Below are 27,570 nucleotides of genomic sequence, written 5' to 3' on the forward strand. Positions count from 1 at the left end.
CATCCATTGCACAGCCAACTTGTGGGGCATATGCACTAACAACATTCATCATCACACCTCCAATTTCCAGCTTCATAATCATTACTCTGTCTGACACTCTTTTCACCTCCAGAACACTCTTGACATACTGTTTCTTCAGAATAACCCCTACTCCATTTTCTACTCCTATCCACACCATGATAAAACAATTTGAATCCACCTCCAATCCACCTGGCCTTACTCCCCTTCCAATTAGTCTTTTGTACGCACAATATATCAACCTTCCTTCTCTCCATCATATCTGCTAACTCTCTCCCCTTACCAGTCATACTGCCAACATTCAAAATTCCTACCCACAGTTACACTCTCTTTACCTTCCTCCTCTCCTCCTGCCTCCAAGCACATCTCCCCCCTCTTCTTCTCCTTCTTCGGCCAACAGTAGCCCAGTTTCCACCAGCACCCTGTTGACTAACAGTACTGGTGGTGGTCATTGTTAACCCGGGGCTCGACTGATCCGGTATAGAAATTTGCATTGTCCGCATATTGATTTGGCAAAATTTTACACCGGATTTCCTTCCTGACGTAACCCTCCCCATTTCTCCGGGCTTGGGACCGACACGAAGAAACACACTGGTTTGTGCATCCCCTGTGGCTGGGTTAGCAGATGTGATATATGTGCACAAACCCCACATACTCAATTTGTTCATGTAGCCATCTTTTGTACTTGGCTGTTGGTTACAGTTATCAGACACTCCTCACTTTCAAAAAGTATGAGAGACTTAAAAACAGGACAGTGCATGGCATTTTCTGCCTTTCAACTCAAGTGCACTGCAACCAAAAAAAGCGTTGTAAAACTGCGGGTGTCTGTGGGAGTGCGTCTCTGTGGCTGCTCTCTCTGGCATGAAAACATAGAGACCTATTTTAGCAGTACCATGGGAAGTCGAATGGGTTGTGTCTGACAAAGCTAGGAGCGTTTGAATCTGCATACACCTGCTCTGAGAATTGCGTCCGTGCAATGCTGGGTATGATCAAAGAGTTTGACGTTCATAGTAGTGTTTTAAGCATTGTTTAAAATGCTGAAAATCAATGCCACATTGCATGCATCGACAGTAACTGCTGAAGAAATAATCAAATCAGTTAAGTCCAAAGTCAGAAATATTTGTGGTTAAGAAAGGCTCTCCGATCTTCTAAAAAATACATTTTTGTGATTCTATCCATCCACCTTAATAAAAGGATAAGTGTCTGTGAGTCTGTCTGTGTGTACGTCTGATTACTATGTCTCTGTCATTCCAACAGATGGTGTATCACAAACATTTCTAGTATTAAGCTGCATTGCACTTGTCATTCCAACAGATGGCACATCACAAACATTAGAACTGCCGTTACGAATACCACACCTAATGTTATGTAAGCGAGACATATACATTGTATGGTGAACTGCAAACGTTAATGCCATGGCCTACATTGATTGATTACTTAGATTTCAACCCATCTTAGACAGGTGGCACAGTTAGTAAAAAATAAACAGTGCAGTCATGGCAGCATATCAAACCATAGGATTTGTAAGGAACATTTTGCTATTAAACTTGCTATATCTTCCAAGTAAAATAGTATTGCTATTTTTGTATATGTACAGTATAGTATGTATAAAATCATTCTGCATTGTTCTTCAGAGTTCTGGAACAAATCCTACTCTGTAAGGTGCCCTTTCTGTCCTTATGAGCCACTGTCCACAAAAAGGTCTGCACGTGTCACAGAGTCTGATCGAATGTTAGGAGAGTTAACTCAAGAATTTTTCTGTACAAATAAAACTTTTTTTTGTGGTCAGGTTTGCTAAGCTACAGCTTCTGTCTTTCTATATATTATTGATAGATAGCCAGGCAGTAGAATTAGTAGCTGTCATGATGGGGTGAGGTTTCTTTAATTTTTCCAGACAAGAAAAGCCTTTCAAATATAGTTTCTTATCAAGATATACAGTAGTTTCTGCAGCAAATAAAAAGAAATGCTTCTCATTTCCTTTTTTGTTAAAGTAAATGAAAAATTTTCAGTGCTAATTGGTTTTGTCATGTGACGTTTAGACAGAATGCAAAAGCTGAGATGTAGAAAGAAAAAGAATAGTTATCATAAGGCAGGGTGTATTTTTTGTAAATCAATGACTCAAATTAATTTTCACATTTAAATAGTGAATTTCCCTCTTTAATAAGTGGAGGCTGATCTCAGCAGGGAGCACTGATATCAGCCGTATTCACACTGAAATGACAATGTTAGCTTGCCTGGCGTGGCGCAGAAGGGCTGAAACGTGAGCGACTAAGAGAAATGTGGGCATGAATTCTGAATGGGAATCTGATTGCAGCCCCCGGATGTCAGCTGAAGTGGCAGCACCAGGAGTGACAGGCAGTGTCGGGATCGCGTGCTACTTCACGAGTGGTAGGGACAAGAAAAGGATGAATTAAAGCATTTATGTATTTTGTCACTGGTTTTAATAACATCTTGGATGTCCACAGGGAAGGAGCTTATAAACCAATTATTCAAATAAATTTGCCCATTTAAATACTGAAATCCTCACTTTTATGGCATGTTTAGGCTGATGTCAGCATGAAATGGTGAGATCATTAATCACAATGAGACACTATTTCTTTTCTGCTTGAGGCAAAATGAAAGTGATTCTCTACAATAATACAGCATTGCGAATAGAGGCTGCATTTCCTTCCACACATTCATTTGCTTTGCCCAGTTCATCTAAACTAAGGTTCTCAGGGGGTCTGAGCCTATCCAGACAGCATCAAATGCAATGCAAGTACCAGCCCTAGGTGCTGGGATTCAAATCTATCACAAGGCACATTTACTCACCAACAAACATTCACTCGTCCAGGGGCAGTTTAATGTCACCAATTAACTTGGGATAGAAAAGGAAAAGTGTCATGACACCGACACAGACACAGACACAGAGAGAACATGCAAGTGGCTGGGATATGAACCCTGATTTCTTGAGTTGTGAGGCAGCAGTGACAACCACTGGGCCAGGGTGCTGTTCTTTTTTATTTGGTAATGGGAATTACTGTCACTTCTCCAGTAATAATTCCTTTCATTATTTCTTATGTTAAATGCTGCAGCGATGGAATCCGATACTAAAAAATGGGCTGAGCAGCCATCTATTTAAATTTAGTGTAGACACCTGGAGGAGGCACCTGTCATGTCCAAGGGAAAGGTAATGGGAGCTCTTTACTGAGAAAAGTAAGACTCTGAGTGGAAATTGAGGAAACGGATGCATTAAGAAAGACCCTGAAACACACAAACAATGGTAAGAAAGAGAAAGAAACATCATGATGAGTTCAGAGTGGAAGACATGGCAGCCCAGAAAGAAAATAAAGACAGAAACTATAAAGCAAACATAACACTGCAGGAGAAGGGTCATGATAATGAATGATGAGAGACAAAAACAGAGGAAAAAAATAGGAAGGAGGAAAATATGTGTGTGAGAAAGAGAAGAATGAACAACAACAAATGATTCAAAACGAAACAAATGAGGACTAGAGTCAAATGATGGACAGTGTACAGGTAATAGGGACGAGAAAGAGTAATAAAACGTTTTGGGGATGGCCACCCTGTATACTTGAAAAAAGTTGAGGAAACAAAAAAACAGACAGGAGTCCAAAACAGAACTGACTAACATATTGAAAGGTGCTCTGTTATGGAACAGGACATGATGTGGCAGGAAGATGGGTTTTCTTCTATGCTGTGGCATATAGCCAATGTACTTAACAAAACCGCAGACCACCAAAGAAAAGTGCATTAAGGACAGTCAGTCATTATCCAACCTGCTATATCCTAACACAGGGGTCTGCTGGAGCCAATCCCAGCCAGCACAGGGCGCAAGGCAGGAACAAACCCCAGGGCAGGGCATACACCAAGCACACACTAGGGACAATTTAGGATCGCCAATGCACCTAACCTGCATGTCTTTCGACTGTGGGAGGAAAGTGGAGCACCCGCAGGAAACCCACGCAGACATGGGGAGAACATGCAAACTCCACGCAGGGAGGACCCGGGAAGCGAACCCCGGTCTCCTTACTGCGAGGCAGCAGCTCTACCATTGCACCACTGTGAAGCACAACACACTTTATTAAATTATTCAAGTTACTGTGCATTTGCATATGTAAAAAGCATCTACTCCGGTAGCCATGTCTGTCTGTCCATCTGTCTCTCTGAGTGAAATGACTTGGCTTCTGGTTGACTGATTTTGTTCAAACTTAGCACATTTATTTTTCAAGGAAATATGTCAGGACAGATCAGTTTTCATCGAAATATCCCGATTGCAACATGCTGAGCACATTTTTGAAATTTCAAAATCTCCCATCGAGAACTACTGGAGAATTTGTGAACACGTCTGTCTAAAAGCAGAGAAACATTTTGCGTGACTTCAACTACAAATTAGTTTAATGCTTCAATTTTGACATGAGAACAATTACTTCAACATGTGTATTTTTTTTGTATTATTTTCTTTTACTTGTTTGACAGCTGTACCTGATGAGAAAACAATTAAACACCTGCAGTTAGGGGCACAACAAGCTGTTTGGTGGGAATTTGCAAAATATGTTTTTATGCCCCCATTCTGCATGCATTTTTTAAGTAAAATATTCAGAGGTGTTAACGACTGTATGGACATAGGCGCTACAACAATAACAACAATTGTTCTAAAACTGTGTGGAAGATGGCCGGGGACCTTGCCCCACCGGGACGCCTGGAACAGGGAAGGACCGGGAAAGGGGCAATATCTTCCCCAGGGTGCAAGAGGGCAGCCCCCCTGGACTACATCAGGGTCACGGATGGAGAGCTTGGAAGCTCAACCCTGATGGGGTCTGTGTCTACCGCCAGGGGGTGCCTGGACCATCTCAGACCCCTGGATGGCCGCACACCGGAACCGGCCACACCTGGAGTGCTTCCAGGTGTCCATGCAGCACTTCCGCCACTCCAGGAAGTGATGCAAGAAGATCATCAGGGAGCACCTGGAGCACATCCGGGTGCATTATAAAAGGGGCCTGCCTCACTCCATTCGGAGAGCCGGAGTCGGGTGGAACAGGACGGAGCTTGCGAGTGGAGGAGTGGAGGCAGCAGAAGACTTTGGAAAAGAGAAATAAGAACTGAGCCATTATTGTGGGTTGGTGCACTGTGTGTATTGTGCTGAAAAAGAATAAAAGCATGTGTTTGGACATCTGACTGTGTCAGTGTCTGTCTGTGTCTGGGCATCTTTCACAACTGTTATGGCAAAGGAGACATAGCCATAGCAAATTAAGCTTTAACGAGCAACAGGACTGCAGTTTTCTTTCACTGCCAGACGCTGATTTAGTTAAAAGTATAAAACATCACTCTGGTATTACAGCAAAACTTGTGTTAAAACTCCACAAAATATCTTTCTCTATTGTTCATCCCAATGTTTGTTCTGACTGATTACTCTCTTCACTCCTGACATGCTATCAAAAGCTCTCCTTAGCCAGTCTCTGAGTGAAAAAATAATTGATGTGCACTGATTGCATGGTGATATTGTATTTTTTTGCATATACTGATTAGGATCATTAAACATTAATTATGGATAAATGTTTAAACCTAATTATTATATTTTATTATTATAGTTTCATTGAATTTAGTGGTTATATTAGGATAATCAATTTATTTTCATGACTTTAATCTAATTTATAACTTTTTGATTCATAGGGTTGCATGTGTGAAAGAAAAATTAACTGCATGCAAGTTACTAAGGGTTAAAAGCTGACAAAGCTGTTTTGCTATAATGGCAGGTTATTCATACAGGCGTCTGTCATAAGACAGGGTGCAGTAGACTGACCCAGGACAGCTTCCTCTTTGGGAACGCGTCTGTCAGACACAGGAAAGATAACCTTTCCTTCTTTATGGCCCCATCTGACACGTACACAAAACAGAAACAGTTGGCTGATTTGCGCAATACAAGATGAAATACTTAGATTATGCTTATTGATAAGTAAGGGGAAGAGGGAGGGAGGAAAGTTATTAAAAGCCAATTGAAAAAGGTGAACTTTGCTCTTCTGTCTTGCAATGTGGAATCCATGTACTCATCTGTGACTGTATAAAGACTGATTGATTGAACTATTCCTGTCTTCCTCGGGGGTTACATCCACACATGATAAAATTATGATTATGCAGTCGTCATGACCGTAAAGAGCCATTTAGACTGGTGAATTAAACAGAGAGCTACCCTTATGGAAACCTGGAAATGTGGTATATCAAAGGCTTTTTTTTCATTCATGTGACACAGATTCAAACTTTTCAGAGAAGTGTGAAATGCATAAACAAGAAAAAAGGAAAACCTGCCAATACAACCTGGTTGCTACGTGTTTTCTGAAATGTCACGCTTCAGATGTGTACTTTAACAAAAGTTTTGTAGTCAGACGTTGTTGTAATTAAATGTCCTGCTCAAAATTCCATTAGTATCAAACAGCTTTTCTGCATTGAACTCCTCAGGTTTCTGTAGATACTGTATGACAATGCTGATCCTACTCAAAGCCTCTTTGAGCAGTTATGAGCTGACAAAATTGCAGATGACCAATACTGTAAATGATTTTTGAAGTCGGCATATTAGCAGTCACTGGTATTCTTGGTTGTCTGTTGGGTCACTTGCACTTGTTGAATCATGTGTTATTAATTTTGTGGATTCATGATAGATATTGATACACAGTTATATTGGATTCAAACTGATTAAAGCATTAATTTAAACAAGCCAAACAAGAAAAAAAAAACGAGTATGTGCAGTAACACATAAACTCAGCTGGTATTGACTGTTCAATTCATTTTCTATCTTCAAGACTTTTCCCTGGCATTGCCCCTTTGATCCGCCCATAGACAGCACCTACCTATATGTGTATGGGCATTGTTGGCGTCCCACCCAGTGGTTGGGGTGCTAATACAATGCATACTCTGCATACCCTATATTTTTGCCACTGCCTTAAGACGTGTGAATGAAGCAAGCATGCGTCATTACAGCACATGACCTGCGGTGGTGTCAGATGTAGGTGGGGTTGGATCAATAAATGTTACCATATAAGGAAGGTTTGACATTAAAGTAATGATATTGCTTGTTAATTCATCATTGCACTAGGTAAGTGTCATCCCTTACTATGCCAGAATGCAGGGGGGAGGTCTTGCTATGTGAGAACAGACTGGCAGACCCTGCCCCATCCAGTGCTTGTCCCTGTGGCATCTTCTGCGAACCTTTGTTGCAGCAGCTCACTTCTCCTGCTCCTTAAAATTGAAGCAGGTGAGTGACATGACATTCACATCTGTAAAACCAAAGCAATAAAATCCATCCATCCATTTTCCAACCCGCTGAATCCGAACACAGGGTCATGGGGGTCTGCTGGAGCCAATCCCAGCCAACACAGGGCACAAGGCAGGAACCAATCCCGGGCAGGGTGCCAACCCACCGCAGGACACACACAAACACACCCACACACCAAGCACACACTAGGGCCAATTTAGAATCGCCAATCCACCTAACCTGCATGTCTTTGGAATGTGGGAGGAAACCGGAGTGCCCGGAGGAAACCCACGCAGACACGGGGAGAACATGCAAACTCCATGCAGGGAGGACCCGGGAAGCGAACCCAGGTCCCCAGATCTCCCAACTGCGAGGCAGCAGCGCTACCCACTGCACCACCGTGCCGCCTGCAATAAAATCCACTTGTGTAAAAATGTATGAAAGATGGCTCAATGACATTTTGTGCTACAGTGACTAAATGTTTATGGAGTACTAAAACAACTACATAGGTAAATTATCTAAAGATTATGCTGTAATTATTAAATATTTTTCCGACAGCTGAATATATTGGCAAAGTGTCTCAATGATCCTGATGTAATTTGGCTTATAAATTTAATTTGTTCTACTATTTCTAGCCATCTAAAAATGATTTTAGTAGGGTTTTCTGGTGTTTTCTGAGGCCAAGTAATCTAGAAGTTGTATTGCTTTTTTTTCTTTTGTCTTTGATGTGTGAAAGGATAGATAGATAGATAGATAGATAGATAGATAGATAGATAGATAGATAGATAGATAGATAGATAGATAGATAGATAGATAGATAGATAGATAGATACTTTATTAATCCCAATGGGAAATTCACAACAACACAGGAAAAGGTTTGGGGGCAGCCGCCCATATACTTGAAATAGGCTGCCAAAGATGATAGTTTGGTTCAACAAATGAAAAGTTCTTGATAGACATCAATCCAAAACGGAACAGTTCAAACAGTGAAACATGGTGGTTTTAAAGTCGGGCAGGGGAAGTGATGTCATCTGGCCCGGAACTGAAAGTGACGTCATCAAGTCCAGGCAGAATTTCTTGGAGTTGGTCTGGAGACGAAAAAGAGTAAGGATCAGTGCACTCTGCCACACCCTGGTCCAGTATGGAATTAACCCTTTTTCAGCTCTTCATTTGCCTTCCATGCCCACATGTGTGACAGATGTTATTAACTTTTTGAGGGCTGAATATTATTTTCCAAAACAAAGCTTCATGCGGTGGCCACCAGTTTAGTGTCTTTTGAGGCTTGAGCTGCTCACAGGTAGCAGGCTGGCTTCACATGGCAGTTGTTTTAGCAACGGCAGTCTGTTTGAACCCAATGTCATTGTAAGCAGCAGTCCTTCCAGGTGAATATTGCCGTAGGCGCGTCAGCTACACAAACCTGTTCAGCACCACAATCAGCTGGAGATCGATCAGCTGATGCCGGTACCTCACATTCATTTTCGATCACTGGTAACATCAGAGTCCAACAAGTCAGAGTCCGATGCAGCGATAATATGCAAAACATCATCCATGGAGCATTTTTGTTTACACATTCGGTTTGATCTCTTGCCAGATGTTGATTCCATTTTTTGCTGTCGTTTAATCCTTGCTACTCACGCAAGCGCAGGGAATCTCGGTCAAACAAACACAGCGAACATTCCTTCTGAGCAGAGTGGAACAAAAAACTGAACAGCGAGATTTGTCACCGTTTATAGCTGATTACCGCCGTCAGCTCCTCCTGTTGACACATCCGCCCTGAAAGAGTTAACAAGGATTCACGTTCTCCAGCTGTCTTGTTTTCCCTATAAATGTTGCCATGTTGGAGACCGGTAGCTAGGACACAAGGCCCTGTTGCTAGGAGGCAGTTCCTGGCGATCACATGTCATGACGTCACTAGTTCAACATTTTAAATAGCCAGTGCCACATGTGCCCAATTAATCTAAGATTGGATTCCTGAAAAAAAAAACTTGGCATCATTTTGTATTGTTACTTTTTGATTTCACTGGTTATGAGATTTTTTTTCTGCCCTCTGGTTGCAGTTTATATCTCAAGTTTCTTGGCTCCAGTTACAGGTTCCCTTTTTGGCCTATGATTTACCACTGTTTTCTGACCAAGAATCTGGTTACACATCTTTTGTGCTTTGTTATTTATTTGCTGTCTTCCTGGTCATGACCCCTGTGTGAATTCTGACTTCTCCTTGTCATCTCCTGATTCCGTTTTCACTCCAAACTGCTGTCGCCTTGCACAAGTAACAAACAGAATAGTGTTAACAAACACAGCACATTGTAGTGAGGCCTCTTCATGACAGTCAGGAAAGAGGAGAGATGTCTACAAAGGGACAAATGTATTCTATTTTGCTTAGCTTACTAAGCTGAGGGATTGCAATTGTTTCAGAAGTGATCCGTGGCAGACACCTTGCTAGTTACAAAGGACATATGTTTGCAAATTCCATCCACCCATTTTCTTAACTCGCTGTTCCAGGGTAGAGTCATAGGGAAGTTGTAGCCAATCCACAGAAGCATGGGGTGCAAGGCAGGAACAATCCTAGGACAGACTGCACACCCAGAAAAATCCATTTAACATCAGTAAATCACCTAACCTGCATGTCTTTGGACTGTGGAAGGAAACTGGGGCACCATGAGGAAAACCATGCAATCACAGGGAGAACATGCAGACTCCATGCTGCAAGTGCCTGGGATGTGAACCTCGGTCTCCATGTTGAAAGGCAGCAGCACTACCACTGCACCACCATCATTATTAAATCAACACAATCATCATTAGTATTAGGGGGCTCTCGCTTCACTCGCCATCCCCTGAACGGGCGCTCCGCGCTAGCCACTTTGTGGCTCTGCCGCTCACGTATGGGGAAGCGGATGTACAATTTAAACAGATTGTTATTTTCATGGGAATTGTTACATATGCATAATAGACCTAACTATTTTACATTACAACGAGTAATTAACCATAGTAAAAAATAGTAAAACGTAATAATTTGAAAGAAAATTATGTTTCATGTTGCATTAGAGGCTTTTGTTACATTAGACATTTTTGTTGTGTTTGGTTTTGAAATTAACACACAAATACTTTTTAAACTTACACTTTTACTGTAAATCTTCAGTAAACACAATATTTGGAATTAAATTTTCGTCAATATCGCTTTGAATTTTGATTCCATGTTTGGAGTTACATCGTGACAACGCAACGTATAACTGCCCGTCATTTTTCTCTCTAATAAATAAACCGACTTTTTCGAATGTTTGTCCCTGTGATTTGTTAATTGTAATAGCAAAAGCTATTCTAATGGGAAACTGAAAATGTTTTAATACAAATGGCATATCAAGATCTCCTTTGGTGTCTAATGTTATCTGCAGAAGATGTACTACATTACCTTTCTTGTCGCCTGTTAAACTTTTATATGTTAGAATTGTTCAACCACTTTCGAATACAGCTAATCTTGTCCTATTGCATAGCACTATACAGTGGTGTGAAAAACTATTTGCCCCCTTCCTGATTTCTTATTCTTTTGCATGTTTGTCACACAAAATGTTTCTGATCATCAAACACATTTAACCATTAGTCAAATATAACACAAGTAAACACAAAATGCAGTTTGTAAATGGTGGTTTTTATTATTTAGGGAGAAAAAAAAATCCAAACCTACATGGCCCTGTGTGAAAAAGTAATTGCCCCCTGAACCTAATAACTGGTTGGGCCACCCTTAGCAGCAATAACTGCAATCAAGCGTTTGCGATAACTTGCAATGAGTCTTTGACAGCGCTCTGGAGGAATTTTGGCCCACTCATCTTTGCAAAATTGTTGTAATTCAGCTTTATTTGAAGGTTTTCTAGCATGAACCGCCTTTTTAAGGTCATGCCATAGCATCTCAATTGGATTCAGGTCAGGACTTTGACTAGGCCACTCCAAAGTCTTCATTTTGTTTTTCTTCAGCCATTCAGAGGTGGATTTGCTGGTGTGTTTTGGGTCATTGTCCTGTTGCAGCACCCAAGATCGCTTCAGCTTGAGTTGACGAACAGATGGCCGGACATTCTCCTTCAGGATTTTTTGGTAGACAGTAGAATTCATGGTTCCATCTATCACAGCAAGCCTTCCAGGTCCTGAAGCAGCAAAACAACCCCAGACCATCACACTACCACCACCATATTTTACTGTTGGTATGATGTTCTTTTTCTGAAATGCTGTGTTCCTTTTACGCCAGATGTAACGGGACATTTGCCTTCCAAAAAGTTCAACTTTTGTCTCATCAGTCCACAAGGTATTTTCCCAAAAGTCTTGGCAATCATTGAGATGTTTCTTAGCAAAATTGAGACGAGCCCTAATGTTCTTTTTGCTTAACAGTGGTTTGCGTCTTGGACATCTGCCATGCAGGCCGTTTTTGCCCAGTCTCTTTCTTATGGTGGAGTCGTGAACACTGACCTTAATTGAGGCAAGTGAGGCCTGCAGTTCTTTAGACGTTGTCCTGGGGTCTTTTGTGACCTCTCGGATGAGTCGTCTCTGCGCTCTTGGGGTAATTTTGGTCGGCCGGCCACTCCTGGGAAGGTTCACCACTGTTCCATGTTTTTGCCATTTGTGGATAATGGCTCTCACTGTGGTTCGCTGGAGTCCCAAAGCTTTAGAAATGGCTTTATAACCTTTACCAGACTGATAGATCTCAATTACTTCTGTTCTCATTTGTTCCTGAATTTCTTTGGATCTTGGCATGATGTCTAGCTTTTGAGGTGCTTTTGGTCTACTTCTCTGTGTCAGGCAGCTCCTATTTAAGTGATTTCTTGATTGAAACAGGTGTGGCAGTAATCAGGCCTGGGGGTGGCTACGGAAATTGAACTCAGGTGTGATACACCACAGTTAGGTTATTTTTTAACAAGGGGGGCAATTACTTTTTCACACAGGGGCCATGTAGGTTTGGATTTTTTTTCTCCCTAAATAATAAAAACCATCATTTAAAAACTGCATTTTGTGTTTACTTGTGTTATATTTGACTAATGGTTAAATGTGTTTGATGATCAGAAACATTTTGTGTGACAAACATGCAAAAGAATAAGAAATCAGGAAGGGGGCAAATAGTTTTTCACACCACTGTATATATATCACTTATATATAAATTCTGCAATTACATTACAATACATCCTTCTTTCAACAGTAATTTGACCGGTGTTAACGGTTGTAAATATTCTACGGGATATTGCAAGTTGATGATTTCATCTTCCACACAATCACCACCAACTGTTTCAGCATAGTCTATTGATACACATTTAACCAATTTGCTGTGTAACCGATCGACAATTTTCACCTAAATTCGTTTGACTTCATCATTTCTCAGTGCTAGGATTACCCATGTACTCATTTCTTCTGTTGATAACCCTTCAGGATGAAATTCTTCATTAAGATTTGGACAGAATACATCTTTTTTAATTGGGAACTTAAAGTGAGGAAAACGTACAAATTTATAAGAGCTGAGAGCACAGGAACTGTGTCTGACAAACGTATTCACACAAATGAGAAGTGAGAGGACCGTGGGAGTAGGCTGTTATCCATAAATGGTTGAGAGGAAGGCAGGACTTGATAAAATCTCTTGGAAATAGTCTTGTCTCAAGGTATTTTTTTTTATAATAAAGAGATATTGATTATGCCAGGCAGTGCCACAGTCTGAAAAGGATCAAAACATGGAGTGGAGAAGTCACTTTTACATTTGTAGAAAGGCACCAGCCAGGAGTACAGGAAAAAAAAAAACATAAGGAAAAATACAATGAACTCCAGGGGCCTCATGTATAAACGGTGCGTACGTACAGAAATGTTGCGTACGAACCTTTCCACGCTCAAATCGCGATGTATAAAACCTAAACTTGGCGTAAAGCCACGCACATTTCCACGGTAACTCATACCTTGGCGTACGCAATTTCTCCCCTCGGTTTTGGAGACTGGCGGCACCCAGCGTCAAAGCAGTGCTACTGTTCCTGTGTGATCACCCTTTCTTTCTTAGATCCACATCCACGGCGGCGGCTTTATGAAATACACTGAAATTAACCGCATATAGTTCATAAATTTAATGCATCTGATTGTAATTAACCTGTAATAATATAATGGTTCACAGAATGGTCAAACTACTGTTCCTGTGTGCTCATCCTTTCTTTCTTAGCTCCACATTCCTGACGCGGCTTTATAAATACACTGAAATTAACTGTATATTGTTTATTAGTGTAATGCATCTGATTGTAATTAACCTGCAGCAATATAATGGGCCAGAGAATAGCCATAGTATTCCAAATATCATAACTACTTTAGCGTTGTTACTCTCACTGCATCTTGTTCTTCTTTTTGCTGTTCCCGTTAAGGGTTGCCACTGCGGATCATCTTTTTCCATATTACAGTACTCTCACTCGCGTTTCAGAAACAGTTTCATCCCAATAACTATAAACGCACTCAATCAGTCCATCAAGTGCTCCTTGTAGAACTGTTTGTACTTATAAGTACAATCACCTCACTGTAAACTTGCACTACAGTTATAATATTGCACAACCTGCGCTACTTTATAAAGCGTGTATGATGACAGTATCATTTTTAAGATGAAATGCAGCAAAATATGTTGCTTATAGTATACAGATAAAACTTTAACTTCATTTAAATAATCTGTATTGTTAATAATTAAACATGTGAGGACACGGTGCTGCAGCGTATAGCTAGTTCAAGGATAGCTCCTGCCTTGCACTGTATTCTTGCCGGTGCTGACGCGACACTGGAAGGATAGACGAATAGAATAATTAAACATGTACTACGAAGATATTTCAATGTTCCTTAAAAGTTTTGAAGAATCGGCGTTCTAAGCTTACAAATGGCTTAACGTCTATTACAGAGCTGATTGTGTGGCGATTGGAGAAAGAAAAGTAAGGACAGGAATTGGAGGTTAGTATGTTTGAAAGAGACAGTACTTCTGTAATAAATTATTTCATCGAAGGTCGCACATGGCACAGCAAGCCTCTTGCGTGAGATATGAACAATCACTGCGCCACCGTGTTCCCATGTTTAATAACATGCTTTCATTCCTATCATCATGAAAATGATATCACGTATACATCTCAGTATTTTAATTATTCAGAGAGCTGTAATATCTCGAATGTAATGCATTCTGTGTCCTGTCGGAGAAAGAGAAAGAACGGAAGCACGTAGTGATTCACACACATAGAAGATCAAATACAGAACAAAGACTTTAACATGCTACTTGAGAAACTAGTAAAATAAACGATTTTAAGATGAAGTTTATGATGTTCTACTTTAATGGCAAAATAAACTACGTGATTAAAGTGGAAATTTCAAGATTAAAGTTGACATTTTGTGCTTTTTTCCCACTGTGTGCCTATGTTTTTTGTTTGTACCCTAATAAGCTTTCATATGACACTCAGACGGTGGGCTACGACTCGCCTTTTCACAGCGACTTTGATATGTGATTTCTTTTTTATTTCGGGCACTGTGCGACTTTGTGATCTTGAGCTTTCGAGTTTCTCCGACACTATGTCACTCAATCAACTTTCTTTTGTTGATTATACCACTGTTTACACCAACAAATAGTACGTTTTTCCTTTGCCTCCACTTGGTATTCGCTGAAATTCTTATATTTTCCCCTGTGCTTTTCCCATTGTCTTTTCACAGAAGGCTATTTATATTGATTTGCATATTCAAAGAGGCGTAATTCTGGGAGGAGTTGGGGCGGGACAGAAGGCGCGTGCACGTGCGTTACTTTTCATGCGGATCGAAGTTTTTGGATCTTCGCCAGACTTAGTTAGGTCACAGATAATGATTTGTTTGGAGATGTGTAATAAGAAAATAAGTTTAATGTCACTGTGCTCTGTACAAAAATTATTTTATAAATCCACTCACATGTATAGGCCAGGCCAAAGTTAGCACACAGGGACACTCAGCATTTAGAACTGCTAGGCAAGCATTTGAAGAGAGAAGGTACAACTACGAAAATGGCCATTGTACTATTTCTGTATGTTGAGATGAAATTGAATCCTCTCCTTCCTTTGTTTGGAACCTAAGTAAGGGCCTACACGTGGAGGAACCAGTATATAAGACTTGGGCAGCAGCCAAAAACTTTGAAGCTGACGGACGGATGGGTGACAACATCATCCATCCTTAAAATCCTTCCATTGCAGCAATGAAAAATGGCAGACTGTACAGATCAAGATCCCACCTTGGTATTGTCTTGCTATGGCTTCCAGTCTGTAATGCTGCGTAAATCGTCATTAAAGAAAGCTAAGTTATTTTCTCTTATGTGATTTCTTACCGCCATATCACTATGGGAGAGGTATCGCCTTTTAATATCATATCTATATAGTTTTTGGTTACTTAAAACACTGCAATTACAAAAGAACTTATTCCAACTAGGGAACTACCGCCCCCTAAAGGAACAAGATGTGACCCAGAACTTCTAGAAATGAAGGGCTAAATGATTGAGGGACAGCTCATTTCTCGCTGCCAGGAAGGAAGTCGCTACTTCTAGGAGTGGTGAAAGGCGTGCTTGTGAACTTCTATAAATGTGCCAACCCTTTTAGCTGCGGCAAAGCCTCTTGAAAGCCAACCCTGACAATACCAGTCACAGCTCCTCTCTCTTGAATAAAGAAATTGAGGCTATGATTTAACTCTGCTTAAAGTTTTGCTGCATTTTCTTTATGAATAGACTTTATTAAACACAACCCATTTATTGGAGATGGAAACTTTACTTAAAGAACTTGTGTATTGGTTGGCTAAGCATCCCCAGTGGTCACACCAAGAAGGAAGTGGTGGTGAGGCATAACAGAATTGCAAAAGGGATCCTAATAAAAGCTGATGACACAATAAGAACTTTTGCCTCTTGAACAAGGAGAAAGAACACACCTCTCAATTTCAGCTTTTGTAAAAATTACACTTTTTCAAATCAACAGTGTAGCCTTCATTATTACTACTGTAGACAAGCTCAAGCCAAGCTGATATTCACGAGCCTCAGATTTTACCATGCTGCAAATAAGACACTGAGGAGTGAACATTTGTGGAAAGCTGAGTTTAGGACCAGCCGAAGATAGGAGCTGCAACAGAGTATCACAAAATCGACATGTAGCTGGCAGCAGGATTTTTTTTATCAGATGGGCAAGGTCAAGTGTGTACATCGGTATACAAAGCAGCATCCAAAAGTGAAAGAAACTAGGTGAACATTGGTGCCAGGAGATGTGGTCTTTGTTTTTTCATTTTAATAGCAGCAGAATTAATGAGGGAGAAAAGTACAAGGATGTAAGGATCATGCTGAGCATTGATGGTGAATAGATGTAGACATCTAGGCAGCAGCAACCCCTCTGTGGCTTTTAGGCTATTCATTTGCTTTTTTTTGGCAATTTTTATCTTTTGAATTTCAGTAGTGGCCACATCTTAAATACCCTACATGCAAAAAATCTGTAATCTCGAACAGTTTTAAAAGGAATGAAAAAGTAGAATGTTCAGGCTCAGCAAATGCTCTATGTTGCTTGAGGAAATTGGGGCAGCAATAGTGCGGATAGGGAAGCCATCCTAAGTGCCTAATGATTCACAGTCTCCAATGACTCTGGATGTAGCATCATTTAGTTCAGTGCTTTATGGAATTAAAAGATTAGCTGAGCACTTAATGGCCAATTTTCTCACCATTTCTGGCCTTTTATCCTAGTCAGCTCTATTTTCCTGGCTTTGTTTCATCCATTTATATCTTCTGATGGCTTAATTCTACCCGTTTCCTTTTCCCTTTCTGGTCTCTCCATTTCGTCTCTACTTTTTCTCACTTAGTATCAAACCTAATAGACGCAATCAGTAGAAATATATCTTTTTCTTTCATTTTTATACTTCCGAATTACAAAAAAAAGTTATATTTACCTAACTTAAAGCATAAATAATTGCTGAAAAATCTATTTCAATCACAAGTACTGCATGATGGGTTGGTGAGCATGAGCAATATATATAAATAAAACCCCACCACCATTTCAAAATAAGTCTTGCCTGAGAGAAAGATGCATTGGCATTCGCGCAGGTACACCTGTACACAGCTCTGTCCTCATCACACACTTCTCTGAATACCTAGCTCAGATTTTGCCTTTTTTATCGTGGGACTAACATAATAAGTTTATCCTACACCAAGCACAAACAGTTCAGGAAGTTTTTTTGGCTTTGAGACTATGCACTGCAGCTCACCTTCTCACTTTCTTATCTTGTTCAGATCAAAGGTCAAACACATGTTTTGAATGATTCATATACTGTAATTCATGGTTTGCAACACCCAGGCTTTAAATAGTGCAAGAACAAATAAAAAACACAGAACTCCACAAGTAAACAATGCTCAAATACATTGCATTAACAAACAAATATTATAGAAACATTTTATTTTATTAGAAAAAAAAGCACCAAAAGCAGTGTTAACTTAGCATTCAGGCATGTTAATCCATGGCCCCTGATCATCACTCTCACTGCTGGCCTATTGACAAAACATACCTGACGTCAAATAAAAAAAAAAAGTACTACATAATGAGACACTTCTAAGTGATGCAATTTTGGCTTCTTGTTTTTAACCTTGTAAAACAGATTGACAGACAATGGCCAAACAACAGTGCACACACAATTCATAGTAATTGCAACAGCCTCAGCATATTAAAGCCTTCCATCAAATCTCTCTTACTTTTGGCAACAATCCTTTGTCATCTGACATCTGTCCTCTTGTTTGAAGCTGCAGGCTTAATTCCAAACTAGATAAAGTGGATCGAACACGGAACAGTCATCAAATTACATATTTATATTGAACTTCTGCTTCCACACCAACAGCCTGAGAAGGTGCAGACATGAAACAATCTGGTAAGATTCACCAGGGCTATCATGCCGTAGGTTCAGCTCTCAGTCTTTAGGTTGTGAATTCGGTGTAAATCCTCTTGAAGTCACAGACAAAGGAGCACACCCATCCAAAAAGCTCCTGTGAATCCTGCTCTTGAGGTTCTCCAAATTTTAGCTAAAAGAACAAAGAAGAAAAAAATGATCAAAAATGTAACAGAATTGGCTTCTCAGTTAATAATTGCACTGAGCAGGAGTAATATTAAAAACTATTATGCTAAATCTAATTTGAAGCCCAAAATGATTTCACTAAATACTAACAATGAATTCTGCTCTTAAAACGAAACACCTAAATAATCAGCAGTCCCTTAATTGAGCTTTTAGTTTTATTGCATAACCTACAAGATTTTCCAGGCAGGTGCTCTGCAGGAATACATTTAGTAGAAAATGATCATTACATAAGCTTAATGAACTGCTTAGTGACTTCTAATCAACAATCCTTTAAGTTCCTTTAAGTTTATTAAAATTTACAAAACACGTCTGATAAGAATTACCACATGCAATTTAGCTTAGCAAGCAAGTCGCACCTGTTGGGATTTTAATGGCATTTCAATATATTTTGAAGAGATATTCAGCTTAAATACCTTTTAATCCACTGCTCACTTTGGCACAAAGTTTCACACTTACAACATGATATTTTTTCTTGTAATTGTTGTTTGCTCAACATGAACAGCAAGGAAGAGTGCGTTTTATTAACCTTATAGTGTTGCATTCTGTCTAGAGACCAGCGAATATGTGAAGAAATCAAGTCAAATGGTTTTATTGCCACACTATCCATGCACAGTATTCCAGCACAAAATGGCATGACAAAGTGTTCCCAAGGGCTGCGGTTAAAACATATATACAGACATAGTTGTGCAAAACAGGTAAAAAAACAATCAAAGAATTACTATACCATAAAGAAAGAAAGAAAGAAATAATACATAAGTGAATAGATAGCACCCAGTAAACAAACAGACATCGGGCTTGTGTAGGTCCAGTGTAGGCAAACATCTTTTCTCTAAGTGGGCAGCCAACAATGGCCCAATTGAGATTTGCACATCAGGGCAAAAGTGACCTCAAAACACTGGCCCAGAATGGGCAAACAGACGGGTAGCCCAGTCTGGTGAGCAAAAGGCACAGGCAGGAACAAACCCTGCACAGGACACCAGTCCATCGCAGAGTGAACACAGTCACATACACAGCGTAAGGTTAATATACCATCACCAGTCCACCAAACCTGCAGGATGTTGGATTGTGGGAGGAAAGTAAAATACCCAAAGGAAACCCACATGGACACAGGGAAATCATTCAAACTCCATTCAGGGATGCCCTGGGATGTGAGCCCTGGTGACCTTACTTTAAGGCAGCAGCACTAATACTGCACCCCCTTATTTGTCCTTTCCTTGAAACTCTTCTAAGTGTTTAATTGTTTATGTTATATACATATATACAGGGTGAGTCAAAATTATGTTAAAACTAATGGTACTGCTATGTATATACTTACATACAATTTTTGTGGACAATTTATGTGCCACATATGGTACATGTGTTAACCAGGATGGCAAACAGGTCCTGTAAATCATCTTGCACATATGAAATGTTTTCTGAATAAATGGTTTCCGCCATTCAAATGTTAACATACCATTAACGTACAGTACCAGCCACCGTACCCGACACAGACAGGCAGACACCAATGCTGTCCAGCACACACGTTTATTTTCTTTTCTGCAAGGGCAATGCTTTCCCCCGTTCCCCAGTAAATACAGCACCAATAAGCAAAAATAGTCCTTTCCACTCTCTTTCTCAGTCTGCTGCCCTCACTCCTCTCCCAGCAAGCTTCGTCAACCTCCACCCGACTCCAGCTCCTCGAATGGAGTAAGGCGTCCCCTTTCACAGGCCCCCCCGGAAGTGCTGCAACCCAGGGCTCAGAAACTTCTAAGCTCCAAAACCGTGGCCCCACTGTATGCCAGGTAGGTTGGTCTCTCGGGTTCCAGGGGTGTTATTGCCCTGAGTATGCCCTCTCTCCCGGTCCCTCCATCACAGGGGCATCCCGGCAGACCAAGGGCCCCGGCCATTCATCACTATCTTCTCATATAATACGCTACCATGGCTGTTCATTTGTCTGTCCAGGATTTTAAATCACCTTTAGCTCGCAAACCGTTTGACCTATTGACCTGAAATTTGGTACACATATACTATGTAACGTTTACTATCCACTTTCGGGTGATGATTGGCCTCCAAGGTTATTCCTCTTTTTATTTTTATTTTATTTTATTGTAGAATCAACTCTCGGCAACGGCCAGCAGGGCGGTGCATGCATACAGGTGGCATTCTCATCCCTATTACCTTCACCGTCACTTCCCCTACCTCTTCATATCTTAAATCATTCTTCAGGTAGATTGAAGACTTAAGTGCCAGCTTAAAGAAAGTGTTCTAAGTAATTGCAACACAAATACTGACTTAATCAGTTTTAACTTCAAAAGATGCCGACGAAAGAAGAGAAGAAGCAGGCCACTAGGGAGGAGAAAAGAAGAGCTGCTCAGGAAGCAGTAAGCACATCAACCTCTGAACAAACAAATGCTAAACGTACAGAGAAAGAGGATGAAAACTATGAATGGTCAAGTCAAGTGTATTCACAGCACGTTATCGTGCAATGCGCCATTACTGGTATATATACTGTTGTGATGGATGGCCGGCTAAATAATCCGGCCCACACCTCCATGCCACCAGGTGGAGCTCTCCCAACAGCATGGAGGTTATGGACCTTGTAGTTTGTATGCGCAGCCCTGCTGGATACCATGGGGGCCACCGGAAGCCGCTGTAGGGAGGCTTTCAGACTGCTATGTGCCCTTTAACCTGGAAGTACGTCCTGGTCACATGAACAGGAGAAACGACGTGCTTCCAGGTTGAAGAAAAGGACTTTTACTCTGACCCAGAAGTAATGAGGACTTGTGAATTGTTGGACAGGAACCACTTCTGGGTCAGGGGGTATAAAAGGACTGTAGGAAAGCCCAGACACTGAGCTGAGCTGGGAGGAAGGGTGGCTAAGTGTCTGGGAGAGGAGGATTGGTGATTATAGCGATTATTGTAGTGTATTGTATGAGTAGTGTGGAGTGGAGGGTGCTTAGTGCACAGTATTATTATAAAATAAATAATAATTGTACATTTACCTTGTGTTTGGCATGGTACCTGAGGGTTCGAGAGGTCGATAACTACCTCTACTGCTACACTGTATATACTGTATTTAATAATGAAGATTTACAATGTATTAATTAATAAGAAAAGAAATAAAAAATACATTGCTAATGTGGCTTTAAACCATTTATTTTTACATAATACAAAATGCGTTTGCTTTTGCTGGTGCTAGTCCAGCTTTTTTTGTGGTGTTACAATATAATAGATACAAATTTTGTAATTTTAGCCAATACAAAACTGATACTTTCTGGAATTGTTCAAATTATTATTTATACTTCTAAAATCAAAATCTAAAACCCACTGAAAATATTAATTCACTGTTGTTCCTTACTAAGCTACAACATCAAAAAGTCAGAAACTATGGGAGTAACGGTTACAATGACCAGTGTTACTAAATGGTCACTGGGCAAATTACTGAACTTGTACTGCCAGCAATTAACCCATTTTGGGCCAGTAGGGGAACTTTGTTAAGGGACCCCTTGCAGCATCCCTCACATTGGGCTAGTGAGGTATTTAATTAGGTTATCATTGCTCATGGTCTATCCACAGGGGCCACTGTGTGCATGTTTGCAGGGTATTAATTTGAAATACTGTACATAGTAATACAATAAATAAATAAGAACAGTAGTAATAAGTGTAATAAATCTATTGCATATAAATAAAGTACTAGGAACAAATCTGAGGACAGCACAAAACTCAAAGTCTGGATAGCCAAGGTGCAGAAGCTGTTGCAGAACAGGTTAGGATGCTACAGTCAGATTGAAGTGGAACAAAGAGACCATGGTAGCGGTCCTTTACAGTGCTATAGGTTTTGTGGATGCAACACTTTATAAAGATGTCTTTAATGGAGGACAGAGAAGCCCTAATGATCTTCTCTGCTGTGTGCACTATCCAATGTAGGACCTTATGGTCAGATACACTACAGTTCCCAAACTAGTGATGCAGCTGGTCAGAATGCTCTCAATGGTGTAGAATTGGCTGAGAATGGGAAGAGTTAGTCTTGCTTTCTTCAGCTGCTGAAGTAAGTGGAGATGCTGCTGTACCCCATTGACCATGGAAGTGATGTTAATTGACCAAGTAAAGTCGAATGCCAGGTACATAATCTTGAACAATACCACGACAAAGTACAGTGCAGTGGGAAATGTAGAGGATGGGCCTTCTGGACGTCAACAACCATCTCCTTCATCTTATTCACATTAAGAGTCTTTCACCAGTCAGCAGCTTATCAAAGACACTGCCTCCCCCAAGACGATAGATGGCAGCTTCCCTGGACTGCAGTGGTGCCCCCGGATGTCCACAGAGAACTATGGGACTTGGAATTCGGCAGCACAGCCCTGCTGGGTACCGCGGGTGCCGCCAGGGAAGTTGGTGGGAGAACAAATTCTCACCTAGCCCGGAAGTACTAATGGACTATGACAATGGAAGCCCCAAAGTACTTCCAGGCTGATTAAAACCTGAATTCTCCAGCTGACCCAGAAGTTCTGGCAAGTCACATGGGAGGACGAACAGAAGCACTTCCGGGTCAAGGACTATTTAAAAGACTAGTGGAAACCCAGCAAGAGAGCCAGAGTTGGGAGGTAGTAGGACAGAGCTTGCTGGGAGGTTGGAGGAGAAATTAGGAATTAATATTACTTTACTGTTGTGTTTATTGTGGTTGTAGTGCTATGGAGGACGATGATTTAAAGAAGAAAAAGATTAAATATCTTCTTAGTGCTTTTACCCTGTGTCAGCATGTCTGTTTGTTGGGGAAAAGGTGGGCAATAGTGCCACCAAGCGTTCATTTTATTTACTATATATATATACATGTGAATTTCCCATTGGGATTAATAAAGTATCTATCTATCTATCTATCTATCTATCTATCTATCTATCTATCTATCTATCTATCTATCTATCTATCTATCTATCTATCTATCTATCTATCTATCTATCTATCCATCCATTATCCAACCTGCTATATCCTAACTACAGGGTCATGGGGGTCTGCTGGAGCCAATCCCAGCTAACACAGGGCGCAAAGCAGGAAACAAAACCTGGGCAGGGTGCCAGCCCACCGCAGGGCACACACACACCCACACACCAAGCACACACGGGACAATTTAGGATTGCCAATGCACCTAACCCGCATGTCTTTGGACTGTGGGAGGAAACCGGAGTACCCGGAAGAAACCCATGCAAACATGGGGAGAACCCGGGAAGCGAACCTGGGTCTCCTAACTGCGAGGCAGCAGCGCTACCCACTGCAACACCGTGCCACCCTATATACTGTATATATATATCAGTGGTGGGCCCTCAGGGCCTGCAAGGCCTTCTCTGCTGGCCTAAAAAAATATCTGAATCACAAACTGATGTTAATTATATTTTGTCCATGAATACTTATTAAATAATTCCAAATAGTCTGTCCGCTTCCTTTCATAGCTTTTCCGATGGTTGTACTGCGCCTGCTTCCAGACATGTATTTTTGTATTAAAGCATTTAACCAATCACATTTCAGCCATCATTTGTTGCCAGGCAGGGTCAAAGTCAATGAAGTCTGCCCGGAAGCCTTCACAATCCGTTCTGCAGGCCCTCTAACACAAAATAAATGTCGATTAAACTGTTGCTTCAACCAATCAGATTTTGAGTTGGCGTTACTAGGGCCCTCTAGCAGGCATATGGCAACGTCACCGTATTCAGACCCGTTGATTGGATAGGATGGTGTAAGTATGCCATGGATGATTTTGCAGGAAAATCTCCCACTGATCTCCTTGACTTCCTTCATCAGAAAAATCTGAATGAGAGCATGGGGGCAGCTGTACACATTGGTATGTTTGGCGGTGACCATTCCCGTGTCCACTGCTTCTGTCGAGCGGACATTTTCAGCCCTAAAGCGAATTAAAACTTATGCCAGAAATACGACAGGGCAGGTTTGACTTTCAGCATTAGCTTCGATGGCAACAGAAAGGGACTTCGTGATGGAACTGAAGCGCATGGATAATCTGCTAGTAATTGAACTGTTTTTGAGGAAAGAGAGAAGGATGGATTTTGTTTACAAATAGTCCGAATTTTTGGTGAGTAAGTTTATGAGTTATTATTGATGTTTTTTATGTGTGTCGCGGCTGTAGTTACAGTAGAAAGGAACTTGTTCACCCCTGGTTTGTCTATTCAATAAAGGCATTTATTGTGGCTAAAGGAGTTATCTATCTGTGGCTCTTTATACTGTATTTCTGCATATTAAGATGTTTTTTATAACCATAGATTAGTTTTTGAGGGGCGGGTTGATTCAGACGGAGCACTACTGAAGGCCTAGTTGTGAAATGCACGGTCCGCCACTGATATATATATATATATATATATATATATATATATATATATATATATATATATATATATATATGTATATATATATGTATATAAATATATATATATGTTATCACTTTTTTATATATCTGCACTTAATTTTACACTCTGACTTGCATTGCCTGTTTAATTGTCGATTGGGGGAAAAGACTGTTTGCAAGGGGTATGGCTTGGTGTTGTCTTTAGTTTCCTTAGTTTTAGCCAGGACACAGGTCTTAGTTGTGTAGCTGCCGGTCTGGGTAAGGGGTCAGCTGTTATATGGTTATAAAAACAATACTGTCCTGTCCTCCTGTCTTTTTCACCCCAAACAGGGTCTCAAGGGGCCAGATTGTATCTGTGCCACTTTGGATGCAAGATGGGAATGAGCACTGGATGGAGGACCAGCTCATTACCAGGCACACTTACAACAATGACTCTGGGCCATTTCAGAACTGTCATTTACTTAAGCATGCATATCTTTGGGATGTGGAACAAAAATCTGAGCACCCTGAGAAAAATTCCCACTTTCAACAGGGTGAATGAATGTCCACACACAGGGTTCAGATCCCAGTCTCTGGCAATTGTATGGCAGCTACATTACAAGGGCAGTTTGAATCAGGCATGGAATGCAGTTTGTCTATACTAGTCTCCACTTTGAACTCTTAATGAAGACTCCACTCTGCTGGTGCTGTATCTTGTCAGTCTGCTGTTTGCATCAGATGTTGATACAAAATCCTGAATCCAGTGCACTCTGATACTCCTTGTGATGTTTTTAGACTCTAAAGAACTGCCATGTCTGACCTTCAAAAGTTCCTACCCTTTTGTCAAAAACCTTTCAAATTGAAGCAGGAAATAGAAGTTTGTATGCCACATTGCATAAACAGCCAAGACAGCATGGAATAAAAATACTCAAATTAAACAGAACTGAATATTTTTTCACTTTTAAAAAAGTGATTGCAACAGGATGACATTTTTACCACTTTCATGTCAAAAGTGTGAGAAAAACACATGTGCTTTGCTGGAATATTATCATCTTACAAAGTAGCAACAAGCAAACCTTTTTCTGTTAGTATCATGGTGTATGACAAATGGCACACAGTGACTTTTTAATCTGAGCCAGACCTGCTTGTTCTTTCTCCAGCACTCCCATGTTTTCTTTACCTGTTGTGGTTTCTTATTGCCAGAATATTTGAACACCTTATTTAGGCATGATGCACTTAAAACACCAAAACGTCAATACATATACTGTTTAAATTACTGTCTATTAAATTACTGTCTATTAAATTTACTGTCTATTTATCCTCATCATTTTTGCTAAACTTATTGTGAAAAGTGAAAATATGGACACACAAGCACATCTTATTCTGGTAGCCCACAGCAACTTCCTCCAGTTATCTGGCTTCTTCTTCCTGGGAAATTCCCAGAGGCTCATTGGCAAGTCAAAAGATATAATCCTTCAAGCCTTTCCTGGGTCTGAGCCTTGGTCTTCTCCCAGTTGGCGGTGCCTGATACACCTCCCATTAGAAGCATCCAAGCGACATTCCAGCTGCATGCCTATACCAGCTTAGCTGATATCCAAGATGGCAGCACTGAGTATGTTTGCTATTTTGTTGGCTTTGATCAGACTGTGTGTTTACTTTGTGTTATGTGTTATTTTATTCACTTCTTTTATACCCGATACTTTGGGTTTCATGAGTTATAACAGCCAGACACACTCGTTAACATAGGATTGTGGGTTAATGACTAGCACATCTGATTGCACATTTGCTGATTCAGTTTAGCTGAGTAAAATCCTTCGGAAAAACAGTGAGAACAACAGCAGATGCACCCAAAAGAAACACCAAGAGTGTGCAACAGACTGAGGCCTGAGCACACTAACAACCACTGCCTAGTGTACTACTACCCAATGTCCAGTCCCTGAAAAATAAGTTGAGCAACTTCAGAGCAAGAATGAAATTCCAGAGAGACATTCAGGGCTAAAACATCTTTTGTCTCACAGTACTGGATCATGCAGTTTGGCCTGCTCTGCCTCTCTCTGTTTACCGTATGGACAGAACAGATGAGTCTGGCAAAGCAAAGGGAGGAGGTGTATGTCTCATGGTTAATAACAACTGGCATGACAGCAGCAATAGTTCTGTTTTATCATGCTACTGCCTGTAGAATCTGGAACTCCTAATGATGAAATGTAGACTATGTTATCTTCCATGGGAGTTTATTCATGGCTGCAACTTAAGCTGAAACCGACACTGCCCAGAAGGAACCATATGAGACACTCAGTTGCTACCCACATAATAACCTGGATGCTGCCCTCATTGTAGCTGTCAATCTCATCAAGGCTAATCTCAAAAAGGTAATGCCAAACTTGTCTCGGCACATTACATGTTCTACGAGAGGGGACAGGACTCTGGATCACTGGTATACTCCTTATAAGATGCACTGTCACTTCATCCTTTGGGTAAATACAGCCATGCTGCCAAAAGAAGCTAAAGCAGGAAGCTCTTCTCACATGTGAGGTCATGTGTTGGACAGACCAATTATTGGCTATTCCCCAGGCTGTGTTGGGAACTGGGAAATGTTCAGACACAGCTCTGATTACGACATCAGTGTGTTTATAGACTGTGGTGGGCTGGCGCCCTGCCCAGGGTTTGTTTCCTGCCTTGCCCCCTGTGTTGGCTGAGATTGGCTCCAGCAGACCCCCGTGACCCTGTAGTTAGGATATAGCGGGTTGGATAATGGATGGATGGATGGATGGATATATTTATAGAAGCTGTAATATTCTTTATTGGATATCTCGTGAATGAAATAGTCTCAAAAGTCATCATCAGGGCATACCTAAATCAGAGACCATGGGTGAATAAAACCATTCAGGGCTTGCATCTGAGAATATGGACACTTACAAA

At 40.8% G+C, this 27,570-nt stretch overlaps 1 protein-coding gene across 2 annotated transcripts in view; it reads right to left on the bottom strand.

Annotated features, from left to right (window-relative positions):
- Nucleotides 1–17,659: 17,659 nt before the first annotated feature.
- The window catches only part of LOC114659434 (formin-H), a 235,050-nt gene continuing 225,139 nt past the window's right edge, over nt 17,660–27,570 (bottom strand). For both annotated transcript variants that reach the window (XM_028811923.2, XM_051933105.1), the window contains one exon: nt 17,660–18,293. In XM_028811923.2, the coding sequence (XP_028667756.2) occupies nt 18,189–18,293 (105 nt within the window). In that variant the 3' untranslated portion in view covers nt 17,660–18,188. The remainder of the gene's footprint in view (nt 18,294–27,570) is intronic.

Source organism: Erpetoichthys calabaricus, chromosome 10, assembly GCF_900747795.2.
Source record: "Erpetoichthys calabaricus chromosome 10, fErpCal1.3, whole genome shotgun sequence".
Taxonomy (NCBI): Eukaryota; Metazoa; Chordata; class Cladistia; order Polypteriformes; family Polypteridae; genus Erpetoichthys; species Erpetoichthys calabaricus.